Raw genomic sequence first — 13,465 nt, forward strand, 5'->3', positions numbered from 1 at the left:
GAAGAGAGAGAGAGAGAGAGAGAGAGAGAGCGAGCTAGCTAGCTAATAGAGAGGTTGGAGAGAGACAGACAGACAGACAGACAGACGAGTGGAGGAGTGAGATAGGGGAGAGGTGGAGGGGTGATGGAACGGAATCTAGTAAGTGATATCAGGATTCCTGCAGAATGTGTGTGTGTGGCGCACAGTCACACACACACACACACACAAATATTTTTGTATTACTATTGCATCCTTCGACTAAATTAATTCCCAACCTGAGCCTCTGTCCTTAACTGTAACCCTCATGTCATCTAACACTGTCCTAACCCTAAAACCTAAGATACTAATACGTTAGTACAGTATCTCACCTTACAGGCCATTACTAGTGGTCTCTGGTCTGTTTAGTCTGTTGACTACAACTCACACTATACATGACATGACTGCCAAACTGTTTTCATTGTTTCGGGGAAGCCACTGGATGCCATTCATTTCAATACAGTATGGAAACCAATTTGCAGAGGCTCGAACTAGCTTGAGGTTGGTAATCCAATAGGCCAAATATCAAACTGCTATATGTTATGGTTTGCATTTTAATAACATAAGTTTCATGACCTACCTAGGTACTGAGCCCGCAGGTCCATCATCGTGAGCACCGACATTGGTTACTGCGTTTGAGCTAGAATAGAGAGCATGTTTGGGAAGGCGAGTTGTTTACATTTGAGTTTGACCCCTTGTCAAACAGTATAGTGGTTCTACTCGAACACAGGATCTAAATGTCTCAATAGAAGAGCAGGTAGACTAACCATTGCAGTTGTGTTTGTTAATTTGTTGCTGTACGGCAGAAACCAGCTATCTACATTTTCAACTTTCAACTTAGGTGGTTTGTCCCCCATTGATTAGAATGACTAAGTCAGACGGAAAAAAAGACCTATCTAAGGATAAGGACACATTCAAGTATCCGACAATGTATAAAGTCACCGCACCGACTTGATGAGGCAGTGTTGTTGTTGTTCTAAAAACATGGAGATATTGGCATACTCATGGCATTGTAAAGTGCAGATCGCGTAGTCCTTGGAGGCTTTGTTGGTTTATGAACCAAACTGATACCTCAGTGACTTCTTAACCACACAGTAATATTTAGCCAGTGTTATTCGGGTAGCTCAGTAACATTTTCATGACTTTGGAGACAAACATAATATCTCATCTAAAAGTAATGAGACGGGAAATGGTTTACATGTAGAAACAATATATGACACCGGCCATGATCATTTAACCACTAATCTTTAACCTAATCCTAAAACTATAAGACCTTACTGTAAAAACTAGTAAAGACTCTATGCACACTTAATTAACAGGTCCTTAAACCTCTTTAAGTAGTCTTAAATTCATATTGGATTTAAAAATAAAAAAATAAAATCTTTAAAAGATATTTGAGTTTATGACTACTATGCTGCATCCATAAAGGTTACTGCTGCAACATTAAGGCCAGCATGGTCTTCATTAAAGCAAAAAACAATATCCTCATATTCAGGTGGTGTAAAGTAACTAAGTACATTTACTCAAGTACTGTAAAAAATACCTCAAAATTGTACTTAAGTACAATTTTGAGGTATTTTTAACTTTACTGGAGTATTTCCAATTTTCAATACGTTTACTTCTACGTCCACTACATCTCAGAGGAAAATATTTTACTTTTACTTCTGCTACAATCAGTTGAAAAACTGTAGTTACTAGTTACTTTGCAGATATACATGTATTACTTTATAAAACATACATAAACCACTTCAGCCCTATTTTATGACCTGGCTATTTGAAAATGAGCCGATCTCCAAGCTCACAACGCGTCGCATTGTGAGCTTGTAGATCTGCTATTTCCAAACATTCTAGTACTTTTACTTTTGGTACTTTGAAGTATATTTTTGATACCCAATACTTTTGTACTTTTACTCAAGTAAATTTTGAATTCTGGACTTTTACTTTTAACAGAGTACTTCTGCATTGCAGTATTGATACTTTTACTTGAGTAAAATATTTGAGTACTTTTTCCACACTGATCATATTTTAGGATGTGAGGACTGGATGTCCTCACAAAGATAGAAGTCATTGAGCACGCATAATCACATCCTGTGTGTGTGTTGCGTGTGCGTGTGCGTGTGTGTGTGTGTGTGTGTGTGTGTGTGTGTGTGTGTGTGTGTGTGTGTGTGCGTGCGTGCGTGTCTGGCACCGAGCTGAGCCATTAGAGTGTCATAATGTCCAATCAGCACATGGATTGAGGTCATGGCGGGCTCTGGGCCAGTTAAAGTGGAAGAATGGCGATGTTGTTCGCAGCGTGAGTGGGTCTCGGCATACAATAAACCCCCTGGTGCTCTGATGCCCGTATACAGTCACACACTGTTCATCAATCGGGCCGTAAAGCAAAGCTTTCAAACGAGCAGTGGAACTGACACGGAAACATATTGTAGACTATGAGGAAGTTGGTACCTTAATCCATTTAGACCGGGAACGCAGCTGTGTGTGCCATTTTAAGATTTCTTAGGGCTATTTTTTTTTTTAATCGCGAAAACTTTGTGCAAATCTTTGAATATATATATATTTTTAAAGCCTTTGTAATTCAAAATTTTGCTTCTGAGGATCTCTGGAACAACATATTTTGATATATATATATTTTTTAATGTTTTTATATTTCATATTTTTTGGTATTTTTTTTATTTTTTGTATTTTTTGTATTTTTTGTATTTTTTATATTTTTTATATTTAAAAAAAAGGATTTAGAAAACATTTTTAGTATCGGCCTCAAGGTCTTAATGGATTAATGAAGATCAATTAAGGAATTAAGCACTGGCATCATTATTTTGACCGTGTCATACTCATAATAGGTGAAAAAAAATCCAAAAATGTAAAAACTATTTCCTACAGATTTTATTCTGATTATTAAATTCAGGACATTTTTTGAAAAACATTCACATTTAAAATGTTCCCAAATGTTCAAACAATAGCGAACATAGCCGATCACAATTTTTGCTATTCATTATACAACAAAGTATATTGGGCTTAAAGTATAGGGCTTAACCACGTAAACCCTACATACTTAAGTTTACCGGGGTCCCCCAGGGGGTCAGTACTTGGTCCCCCTCCTTTTTTCCCTTCTACACCAAATCTCATCGCTGTGAGCTTATAAATCTGCTATTTTCGTCAGATGTTCACCTATTTATAACATGCCCAGAATAGGGCCGCCAGGGCTCAAGTGGTTAAGAGGTTAAATTGACGAATGGAAGCTTCGGGGGGAAAGGAATACGATGAATAATAAAAAACGAGCAAAGAATGAACAGTTCTCTTTCTCTGCATCTCTTTGTCTCTCTCTCTCTCCTCTCTCTCTCATCTCCTTCTCTCTCTCTTCTCTCTCTCTCTGTCTCTCTCTCTGTGTCTGTGTGTCTCTCTCTCTCTCTCTCTCTCTCATCTCTCTCTCTCTCTCTCTCTCTCTCTCTCTCTCTCATCTCTCTCTCTCTCGCTCTCTCGCTCTCATTATGTAGATTGTAGAATGTCCCATTTCACAAGTTTTCAAATGTATAAAAGTCTTTTGAAAATAGCCGAATCTACAAGCTCACAATGCGTCACTATGCGACGCATTGTGAGCTTGTAGATCGGCTATTTTCAAATGGGCGAAATGTAATATAGGGCTGAAGTGGGTAATGTATGTTTTGTAATAATAATCAAAATCTACAAAGTAACTACCGGTAGTAACTAAAGTTTTCAAATAATTGTAAAAGTATAATATTTGCCTCTGAGATGTAGTGGAGTAGTAAAAGTAAAAGTACTGCAAATTGGAAATACTCCAGTAAAGTAAAAAATACCTCAAGAATGTACTTTTATAAGCACAAATCCTTAGCTGCATGTCCTTCCAAATCTCTCTCTCTCTCTCTCTCTCTCTCTCTCTTCTCTCTCTCACTCTTCTCTCATCTCTCTCTCTCTCTCTCTGACCCAGGACTGTTTCCAGTCCTCCCCTTTGACACCATTCTGTCATTTCCACTCCTCCATGTCATTTCTTATCTCTGACTCCCCTCATTCCTGAAGAGGCTTATGGAGTTGACGTCGTCATTTAGTGAAGGGAGATGACGCGCTCATTCACTAACTGTTCCTTCAGTCTCTGACTAATTTAAGCATATGATAGTGTGTGTGTGGTCCAGTGTGGTATACTGACGGTCCCAGTGTCCCGAAGAGACACATTGTGAGCTTGTAGATCAGCAATTTTAAACTATTTCTGAAACATTCTTTGACCATTTTGCCTATTATAACATGCCCAAAAATAGGAACAATAGGTTGAAAGTGGTGGAAAGTAAACAAGTTAAATTTACTCTAAGTAAAACTAAGTACAATTTTTAAGGCATTTTTACATTACTTGAGTAATTTCCAATTTTCATACTTTTACTTTGCCATCTCAGAGGCAAATATTGTACTTTTACTCCACTACAATTATTTGACAGCTTAGTAGGCCTAGTTTTTGCAGATTTAGATTATTATTACGAAACATACATTGACCCCCCCCCCCCCCCCCCCCCCCCCCCAATACAATTTATACGAAAATAGCAGATCTACAGTACAAGCTCACAACGTGTCGCATTTTTTAAAAACACATTTTTATAACAGGGCTGAAATGGTGTTTGTTTGATGAGTAGCTGAGTGACATTTCGGTGACATTCTCTGCCACCTCCTGGGGGTGATGAGTGGCAGAAGGAGACAGCTTCGAACACGGCCAATGAAAGCACTGAAGCAGGCCTGCAGGGCCTCATGTTTTCAGCATTCTCGATGTCTCTGTCAGGCCACAGACCGGTGACTGGATCATCCACGGGTGGTTTTCGGGACGCAAAGTATAGTTTTGATGCAGGGTTGCGGACGAAGAGTTCCTAGAGAACCATTGTGTTCTTTAACTACGTTATATTGGCCGCCTAGTGGCTAGACTCTAGTCTAGAGCAGTGATTCTCAACCTTTTTAATTGTAGGGATGATCCTAGTTTTTTTAAAACATGGACCACCAGCGGCCCATTTGGACCGCGTGGTCCCCGGACCCAAAATTGAGAACCAGAGGCCGATTCTACAAATGCCTCCTAAATCCTAACTGTTTTTTTAAAGAACTTATGTTACGATGTCAGTGGTCTCAAACTTTCAAAATATTTTGTTCCAGGGACCCCCAGAAGCAAAGATTTTAGTTACAAATGGTTTGCTTTAAAAAATAATTGTATATATTATAAGATTTGCACACATTTTCACAATTTCTCAAAAATATCAGATCTACAAGCTCATAGCGCGGCAGTTGTATATCTGCTATTTTTTATTTATAACTTCAATAGGCAAAGTGTAAAATAATGCTTTTTGGGCTCAAATCAAAGAATTACACAGATGCTTCTCCCGGTCTTAAGTCACTCTATGGTCTAGAATAGATGAGCATCCGATATATTCCCCATGAAGTCACTATTGTAGCCCGCTGGGCTGATGTCACTTGTCTGTTGACTCATCTCTGGGTTCGTACTTGTAATGAATGTGGGAGTTTGTGTGGGAAACTGTCCAAATGACAATGACTCAGTGTAGCATCAGAGGGTACATTAGTGTCTGACCAGACTCGTATGTTCATGTAAATGCAGGGCTTGTAATATATACAGTACATCGTTTATTAATGCATTTAAGTGACACACTCTCTCGCAGGACGCTATTGGGTTCTTCTTAACCTCTTCTGTTGCTCCTGTATCATCAAGTTGACATTGAAAGGAGTAGAGCACATTTTCACTCTGGGGATGAATCATGTTTCATCCTATCTGACCTTATACAGTACTCTAAATGCTCATTTAAAATAGATACACTAGCACAGATACTTCTTTTCAATAAGTCAGACTCCTTGGCCTAGAGAAAATGTGCATGTTGAATAGAAAATTGTCATATTCCTTATTTTCTGTTGTTAATGTCACTTTTATAAGCTTGTTGTCCTTGTGTGCTTCATGTGAGCAACCAACCAGGTCAGATTCTTTGTATGAGCAAAAATACTTCAGTCTGAATTCATCAGTGTTCTTTTAATATTCTTTTTTAAACCAATCATAATGCAAAGCCTTTTCTTCGTTTCACACGTATAATTTCATCTCATTGGTGTGTTGCAGGCATGGCAAGACACCCCTCCGCTGTCTCCTCCCCTAGCGACAGTGGCTCCGCCCCCAGCGACAGCGGCTCCACCCCGAGCAGCGACAGCGGTTCCAGCCCCCTCCCCCAGCACCCCCCAGAAGCTGCTCCCAGCATGCACCTCTCCGTTTGGGCCGCGGCTGGTCCGAGCCACGCCCAGCTCCTCCGTCACCCAGCGGCCCCAACCGGAGGGCTCCGACCATCGCTACGGCAACACCACGCCCAGGCCTTCCGCCAAGCTGGGGGGCCACGGACCCTGTGGACACCGTGTTCCTGTCAAAATGGAAAGAATTAAGGTGTGATTTGAAACTAATAACCAGTGGTGGAAAAAGTACTCCCATTTTTTACTTTACTAGTAAAAGTATCAATACTGCTATGTAAGAAATATTCTGTTACAAGTAAAAGTATTGAGTTCAAAATTCACTTTGAGTAAAAGTACAAAAGTATTGGCATCAAAATGTACTAAAGTACCCAAAGTAAAAGTACCGGTAGTCATTGTGCAGAATTTCCCATTTCACAAGTTCAAAATGTATAAAAAATAATTTGAAAATAGCAGATCTACAAGCAATACGTCACAATACGTCGCGATAACGACGCATTGTGAGCTTGTAGATCTGCTATTTTCAAATGGCCGAAAGGTATATACAGGGCTGAAGTGAGTAATGTATGTTTTGTAATAATAATCAAAATCTACAAACTAACTAGTAACTAAAGTTTTCAAATAATTGTAGTGGAGTAAAAGTATAATATTTTCTCTGAGATGTAGTGGAGTAGAAGTAAACGTACTGCAAATTGGAAATACTCCAGTAAAGTAAAAAATACCTCAAAATTGTACTTTATTACTTTATTATAAGCACAAATCATTTGCTGCATGTCCTTCCAAATCTCTCTCTCTCTCTCTCTCTCTCCTCTCTCTCTCTCTCTCTCTCTCTCTCTACTCTCTCTCTCATCCTCTCTCCTCTCTATCTCTCCTCTCTCTCTCTCCTCTCTCTCTCTCTCCTCTCTCTCTCTCTTTCTCTGTGCTGCTATCAAATAACCCCCCCCCCCCAAATAAAATAAATGTTAATACAAAAAATAACAACAAAATAAATAATAAAGATAATAATATAATGATGATGATGATAATAAAAGTGTCCACATTTTTCAACATCCTCAAACATTATCGAGGGGGGGAAAAGGCAAAAAGCTGTGTTGTGAGCTTGTAGCTGTTTTTCTAAAAGCCATTTCCCAACAGTGGGGCCGCAGCCAGAGGCTATATGGCTATTTGGGTGTCCTTGGCATGGACAAGTTTGGGAATCCATTTACTCTAATCTTGCACTTGTAAGTCACTCTGAATAAATGCCTGAATTGTAAATTGTAACTTTGGCGACCAGACAGACCAGGTCGATTCTCACAAAGGTCAGTGTTAAGTGAAAGTGACAGCGAGCACAGCAGAGCCATCGTTTTCTTCCCCCTCAGCCTTCACCTAGACAATCTACTCAAATCAATCGAATCAATATTACCAATATTTCTACATGACAAGTCTTCCTTCAGGGTGTTGAGGGACATACGATCAGCTATTTATAGAGGACAGGACACAGGTGTCACTGTTGTATCAAGGGGAGGCGTGGGTAAATCATTGACCCATATATCAATTAAACATGAACACAGAAAGATATACAGCACATTACACATTTAACCACATTAACCCTGGCATCGCTATTTAGGGCATATGCAAAACAAATAAAACAATTCCCCCTGATTCTGGACGATTTTGACATTCGAAAATAGTAGATCTATAAGCTGTTGCATCATGCTGTGTTGTGAGCTTGTAGATTGTCTATTTTTGAATAGCCAAAGTATAAAATAGGGATTAAGTGGTTAATAAACATTTTAGATCATCTTCCTATAAATATTAAAGAATCGCAGAGAGTCTGGAATACAGCCTTTGCAAGACAATACATTACTTTATCTCCTAAAGGAAAACCCACAAGGGATACAAATGGAATCTCACACGTAACTTAAACGTTTATATTTCACAAGTAGATGAAAAATCTAACCAGGGGTCTTCAACAGGGGGTCCGGGACCGCTAGGGGTCCTCAGAGCTACTACAGGGGGTCCGCCAAATCTTTGTGTGATATGATTTTTTTTTACCTTAACCACTTGAACCCTAGCATCCCTTTTCTGAGGAGAACTTTAGCCAAAAAAGCTCACAACGCCTCGCAGCGCGAGGCGTTGTGAGCTTGTAGATCGGCTATTTTTGGCAAAGAGGTGTAATACAGTAGGTGTAGGGGGAAAAAAGAACAGTAAAAAAAAAAACGAGTTTATTCTGAAACACAATTGTAGGCCTACACAATATAGAGGGGGTCCCTGCTTCATCTCTGTCTCTCAGCTAGGGGGTCCTTGGGCTGAAAACGTTGAAGACCCCTGATCGAAACATTAACATGGTCTTCTCCAAACCTTCATTCCCAGGTCCTGACTGGCTCCGAAGTGGAGAGCGACTACCAGGAGCCGGAGACCATGGACACCAGGGTGGTGATGGGCCAGGAGGCCCTGCTCAAGACTATCGAGTCCCAGAAAGAGAGAGCCCTGCGTGGGCGGAGCAGCCAGGCCATCCCTCTGCCAGGAATCCCGGGGTCCTCAGATCCCCAACCCCAGGGACCACCGGAGACCCAGCCGGCCTCGGGCCTGGGTTCACAGACCGACCACCAGGGGGAGGAGAGAGGCTCTCCCATGCAGCCGCCGGCCTCCCTCCTGTACCCTCTTCTAACTCCTCTGATCCCCGCCCCCTCTCTGTCCCCGGAGCCAATCGCAGCGGAGGACGACTTGACCGACAGACAAGAGGAGGGACCGCCCCTCTCTCAGGAGCCGGCCTATCCCGTGGCTTTGTCCTTCTCCGAGCCCGCCTACACCGTTGACCCGCTGAGAGTGGGCGTGCCCTCGTCCCTAGACCCCGACCTGTATTACACCGCGCCCTCCACCCCCATCAAGATGGCCGCCCGCCACTCTCACCTCAAACATCGCTCCTTACCCGGCTCCCCCGCCTGCCCCCTCTCCCCCGGCTCCCCCTCGGACAGCGAGGACCTCTGTTCTCCTCTCACCTCTCCTTCTGGCTCCTATGTCACAGCGGAAGGCGGTAGCTGGGCCTCCTCTTACACCTCCTCCATATCGCCCTCCACTTCGCCCAATCCGCTGCTCACGGAGGAGGCGCAGGAGGCGCCCGCCTGCTTCGTGGGCTCCTTGTCGGAGATCGGAGACGAAGTGGAGGAGGAGAGGGCACGAGGAGGAGGGCTGGAGCGAGACGAAGAGAGGGGAGGAGTAGGAGCCGGCAGCTACCGCTTGTGCCGGAGCGAGGGCTTGACTCTGAGCTCCCGGGCGGGAATAAGAGAGGCCGCGATCCTCGAGGAAGAGGAGGTCCTGAGAGGCGAGCGGATCCGGATCTCCAGAGGCAGCTGCCGCCCCCGTTGGGTGACAGAGGACACCTCCCCTCTGAGGAGCAGCAGCGGCCGGAGCAGCAGCTCCCAGGAGGACGGAGGCGAGTCCGAAGGCTCACTCTGCCCGTTGGAGGAGCCTGGTCTGAGGAGAATAGAATACTCTAGCCCCATGCTGCAGACAGGCCTGGAATTGCGACTAGAGGCCTGTGCATCAGAGGAACTGTACGCGCAGATGGACCAGCCGCCAGAGGGGAGGGTCACCCACCCAGAGCTGGCCGCCGCGCCCCTGACCCCTGACACGGACAACCTCACCCTGGCGTCGGACAGCCTCAGCCCGGATTCTCCCGTCCTACCCCTCAACGCCTTCTCTCACCTGGGCCTGGACGTGGACGGGGACCTCCCTGGTTCCTTCATGCTCTTCCCGGGGGCCTTTGGCGACGACGGACCGGACGAAGAGAGGATGATCCCGGCCTCGCTCCTCTCCTTCCCCCTCCACACCAGCCTCATCTTCCAGGCCGACTCTATGGAGATCACTCTGTTCCCAACGGAGGAGGAGAACGAGGTCGGGGAGGTGAACCACAGGAAAGACGACATCGACGCCTACGCCGACGGAGAGGAGGAGGCGGACGCCGAAGATGACGATGAAGATGAGCAGGACGACGATGAGGACGACGACGAGGGCAAGGAGGCGGGGGCTGAAGAGGCTCAGGTGGAGGTGAAAGTGGTAGAAGAGGAGCAGGGGGAAGGGGGAGACGTAGACGACGAGGACGAGTGCGACGGCAAAGCGGTGGACCCCACCGAGGAGGAGGACACCTCCGCCTCCTTCCTCCATTCGCTGTCGGAGACGTCCATCAACGAGGCGCTGAACGACTCCTTCTGCTTCCAAGACGACACGGACGACTCCCTGGACTCTGCCTCCTATAACGGAGAGGAGGATGAGCGTCTCTACAGCACCGAAAGACACGCGCAGTCACCAGAACCCAAGCCTCTGGACCAACCGGAACCCACTGAGCCACAGGCTGCCGGGGCCGCCGGTCCGGCAGAACCTGCAGAAACGCAATACAGTGCAGAGGAACCGGGACCAGATCCAGATCCAGAACCACAGCAACTGTCCGAACCGGTCCCTGCCCAGCCAGAGTCCTCCAACAGCCTGAGTGGCAGTGAGAGCGAGATGGAGATCTCTTCTGGGTCCTCGGAGCCCTCCGACCCGCCTAAAGAAGACAGACGCACTGCCACAATAACTGACCAACGTCCTGCTAATCATCCGGTTATATCGGCTGACATTGGCACCGCTTCCAGTGATCCTGCAGCTGTTGAGACCCACAGTCCCTGTCCTCCTGCCAATCCCCCAGAGGAGAAAACGGATCATAACACCCCCGCCCTGGTAACAGAATCCAAGCCAGACGTACAAGAGCCAGAAGTGGAGGAGCAAACGCAGCATGACGGCACAGAGAGAGGAAATGACAAAAAGAGTGATGATAAACCACAGGAAGAGCCCGAAGATAAACCAGAAAGTGATTCGTTCAAGCTGCTCATCAAGCCTCGACACTCTCAGCCAGGAAGCTACAGGGGTTTGAGGGCAGATAGACTTTTTTTGCACAAGGCTGATTCTCATAAGACTCCTGAGCTTGGAAGGGCTGTGGCCGCGAGTGGACCCAGCAGGCACAAAGAGTCTGAGCAGGACCTTGACCAGAAGAATGGGAACGCCACAGTTCCTACTCTGGAGAGCGCAAGCCCCGAGGGCACTCCCCTCAGCCGCAATCTGGGGCTGACCACTGCCACCAATGACTTGAACAAAGGTGTTCCTCTCCTCTCCTACCCCAAGGAGCCTGGCTCCAACCCCAGTAACATCCCCATGTCTTCCTCCCTGGAGGGCCCCTTAAACCTGGCCGATAACCTGACTCATACCCCTGAGCATGGCCCATGTGATCCTGCCCAGGAGAACCTGAGCGAAAACACCCTGAGTGCCGAGGAAGGGGGACCAGGGATCCTCGGATCCCCTCACTCCCCCCTTGCCATCTCTCCCAAGAGGGAGAACTCTGAGACGGACACGAGCAGCAGAATGGGTCCTGGAACTGGGTCATGGGGGGCTGAAGGTATGGGCGTGGAGTTAGGCTTGGCCTTAGAATCTGGGGCCGAACTTCATGGTGCCTGGGGAGCAGGAGAGTCTCTCTCCTTGTCATTGGGAGAGAGGTATGATTTAGTGGCAGAGAACCTGCTGATGTGTGACGCGGAGGCACAAAGCGGGCAGACGGATGTGGCTCCCAACATCATAGCTGGCACAAACAAAGATGACGATGACCATGTTCTCGGAGATGAAGAAGACAACAACAGGGATGGCATGGCAGACGTGGAACTGGTGGCCGAGGGAGTCGCCGAATCCAACTTGTCCCACTGGAGGTCCATCGAGGAGATCTCAGAAGCCGGTGGCGGTGAGGACGGCAGCTCCAGATTCCCAGAGGATGACGTCAGCAACCTAAAACCAGATGATGACAGAGATAACACACGAGAGCAGGATGACAACAACAGTGACTCAGCCTTCAACTCTCTGGCAATGCCAGGGTGTGGAACTCTCAATGCCCTGTCAGAAAAGCCAAGACCTCAGAGCGGGAATGTCGGCGTGACAGAGTCCATCTCCAACATTCCACTCAACGAGGCACCGCTTCAGCCTTCTTCCGACACAGCCTCCAAAAGGCCAAGAAAGCTCGTAGAGCCGGGTGTGGAAACACAGGAGGACACAGGCACGGGGGGGCAGCCGTCCGTTCCTGCAGCAGACACAGCGTGTCAGGCAACCTCACCGGTGTCTCACGCAACCACACCTGTGTGCCAGGCAACCACACCAGAGCCCAGCATCTCATTGTCTCTGCTGGGAGGCTCCTTTGGGTCCTTCACCCCTAAACACAGATCCAGTGAATCCAGACCAGGTAGAGTTTCTAAGGAAGCTACACTTCCAGCTGCCTGCAAGGAAGTGCGGGTAGAAAATGTTCCTTCTCAGCCTAAATCGAAGGCTGTTGCTCCACAGGCTGGGGGCAAAACGGAGGGCAGGGTCAGTCCTGTGACTGACAGAGACACTGACCAACCAAAGACTGAAGATGCCTTTACGGGACTGCCGAGCGATGTTAGTAACTCAGGGGAACCAGATAGGGTGAAAAGCAGAAAGGACCAAGGGGAAGAGAGTGTGGGGGAGAAAGATAAGGAGAAAGAGAAAAGGAAGGAGAGAGAAAGCTGTCCTGCACAGAAAGTGGAGCACTCGTCACGTCACACCCCTGAAGGGGACATTTGCACAGATGAAACCCACGCTGCTAAGAAAGGACGGAGAGGAAAACAGAACAAAGACAGCCCACCCCAGACCGACAGACGTGCCAACACAGGCCTCCCGTCTGCTGCTGATCCAAAGCAAACTTCTGCCCCGTCCAAAGCCGCCAAGGACGGACGCCGCTCGATGGGGGACCCGGGCACAAGAGGGCAGAAACCCCCGAACCGAGCTTCGTCTGAAGACGCACCACAGAGGGCACGTGGGAAAGGCAAAGGCGTGGACGATCCGCAGAGAATCGGGAAGAACTGCCCGTGCCCCAACCCCCATGTTCCCAAGCCTGCCACCCACACCCCCGGAAACCTCAATGCTGTTGCAGTAGTAGTAGTAAACCCAGAGGCAGAAAAACTACAGGAAGTGCTAGATAATAGGCCCTTACCTGCAGATGGTCAGAATGGTGGCATGAAGGACGTTAATGACAATGACGTCGGGAGTGGCCACAGCTCCCCGATGCTGGAGGACGCGCAGTCGTTGCCTCCGACTCCTCCCTCGACCTCACCGCCTCCCCTTTCTCCTCCTGTCTCCCGTGCCTCCTCCCGAGTCCCAGAAGACGACCTCCCCGCCCCTGTCCAGGAGTCCCAGCCTGCTCTACACCAAG

At 46.9% G+C, this 13,465-nt stretch overlaps 1 protein-coding gene across 1 annotated transcript in view; it reads left to right on the forward strand.

Annotated features, from left to right (window-relative positions):
• The window catches only part of nacad (NAC alpha domain containing), a gene marked incomplete at its 5' end in the record, with an annotated part of 50,622 nt that overhangs the window by 19,912 nt on the left and 17,245 nt on the right, over nt 1–13,465 (forward strand). Inside the window, 2 exons of the mRNA XM_080425972.1 lie at nt 6,122–6,436; nt 8,593–13,465. Coding sequence (XP_080282098.1) covers nt 6,122–6,436; nt 8,593–13,465 — 5,188 coding nt within the window. The remainder of the gene's footprint in view (nt 1–6,121; nt 6,437–8,592) is intronic.

The sequence above is a fragment of the Gymnoscopelus braueri genome (assembly GCF_963280865.1).
Source record: "Gymnoscopelus braueri genome assembly, chromosome: 4".
NCBI classification, from domain to species: Eukaryota; Metazoa; Chordata; class Actinopteri; order Myctophiformes; family Myctophidae; genus Gymnoscopelus; species Gymnoscopelus braueri.